This window comes from Charadrius vociferus, unplaced genomic scaffold, assembly GCF_000708025.1.
Source record: "Charadrius vociferus isolate BGI_N301 unplaced genomic scaffold, ASM70802v2 scaffold291, whole genome shotgun sequence".
Lineage (NCBI taxonomy): Eukaryota > Metazoa > Chordata > Aves > Charadriiformes > Charadriidae > Charadrius > Charadrius vociferus.
The window spans coordinates 58925-60329 of record NW_009646958.1 but is presented as its reverse complement, the minus strand read 5'-3'; the positions used below and the strand labels follow the sequence as shown (position 1 = coordinate 60329).

The 1405-nt window shown below is 64.3% G+C and overlaps 1 protein-coding gene across 1 annotated transcript in view; it reads right to left on the bottom strand.

The window, feature by feature from the left end:
- Positions 1-282: 282 nt before the first annotated feature.
- IL12RB1 (interleukin 12 receptor, beta 1) overlaps positions 283-1405 on the bottom strand; it is a 19690-nt gene continuing 18567 nt past the window's right edge. Inside the window, exons 10-13 of the mRNA XM_009895192.1 lie at positions 1231-1374; positions 991-1087; positions 818-899; positions 283-714 (exon numbers count right to left, since the gene is read on the bottom strand). Coding sequence (XP_009893494.1) covers positions 283-714; positions 818-899; positions 991-1087; positions 1231-1374 — 755 coding nt within the window. The remainder of the gene's footprint in view (positions 715-817; positions 900-990; positions 1088-1230; positions 1375-1405) is intronic.

Genomic DNA, 1405 nt, shown 5'->3' with positions numbered 1-1405 from the left:
ACCAGCCCCAGCCGGACTCTGCAACCGCCTGCCCTCGTTATTTACCGCTAACGAAAGGCTGAGGCCGGGAAATGTGTGGCCAGATCCTGGCCCCGTGCAACGCTGCATCTGGAGGCATCGCCTTCCATACCCTGGAAACCAGAAAGCTCCCTGAAAGTGCTGGTGCGACCATGAGCCCATCAGGTGGGTGCTCAGCATCCTGCTCGGGTGCTCAGCATCCCGTGGGATACCCTCTTTGTCCCCCTCCTGCTGTCCATCACCGCTGCCCCAGCCTGGTGATGGCTACGGCACCGACTTCTCCGGTGGTGGGTCCCATCCTTCCTCGTCCCTGATGATGACGGGTTTGTCAGAGATGAGCAGGGCAATGGGAACCAGCGGCTGGTGCAGCCCCCGCCTTCCCTCTTCTTCTTCCTCCTCCTCCTCCTCCTTGCCGGGCAGGCAGCCGGAGCAGCCGGTGCTGCCAGGCGATGGAAATCCCACCGGGCTCAGCATCTCCTGCCTCCGGTAGGCAAACGGCAGCTCCTTCTCGCAGCCCGATGGGCACACCACCACCGGTTCTTCAACCGCAGGGCCGGGCTGCGGCATGGTGGGCTGCGGTGTGCCGGGCCGCGTGCCGGCATCTGCCATCTCCTTGCTGGGATTCAGCTCCGTTATCAGGAGCTCGGCTGGACTGAACCTCTCCAAGGGCTCCACGAAGCCTGGCCGGGGCTGGCCCTAAGGGTCGGATACGTTTGGAGCGGGAATGTCCCAAACCAGGGCCATGCGTGGGCGCCTGCTGGGGTGCAGGATCCGGCCCCTCCTGAGCTTTGCATCTCACCTGGCTTGTTTCACCGGTGGAGAACTGGATGGCTTTGGTGCCCACGGGCTTGGGCAGGGGTGGGAAGAGGAGGCGGCGAGCCCTGGGGAGGGGGTGCTTGGTGAGAGGTGGGAAACGGGGGAGTGGGGAGGGTGGGATGACCGGAGCTGCGGAGGTGAGGGTGCCATTCTCACCTCCTTTTGCTCAGCTGGTAGACGGTGGCCACAGCAGAAAGACCGAGCAAGATGCCCAGGTACTTCAGGTTGGATTTCCACGCTGCTCCCTGGGGACCTGGGGACGGGCATGGCTGGGGGGTGGCATTTTTGTCCCCAGCACCCCGCCTGGGACACCGGAGCCGTTTTGGGGTGAGGGTGAGCACCCCACGGAGAGCACCCCACAGGGACTGGGGAGGGGAGGGGGTCTCCAGCCATTACCCAACACCTTGGTCTGGAAGCGCCACCCGGTGCTGCAGGTCCCGCCGCTCTCCGCCGTCACCTCCCAAACGCCCACCCTGTAGGTTGTGCCGGGCCGTAGGTTTTGGAGGGTGAAGTGTGATGCCGCAGCATCTGCTTCAGCATCTGGGCAAATGATAAAGAGCAGGCGGTAGCC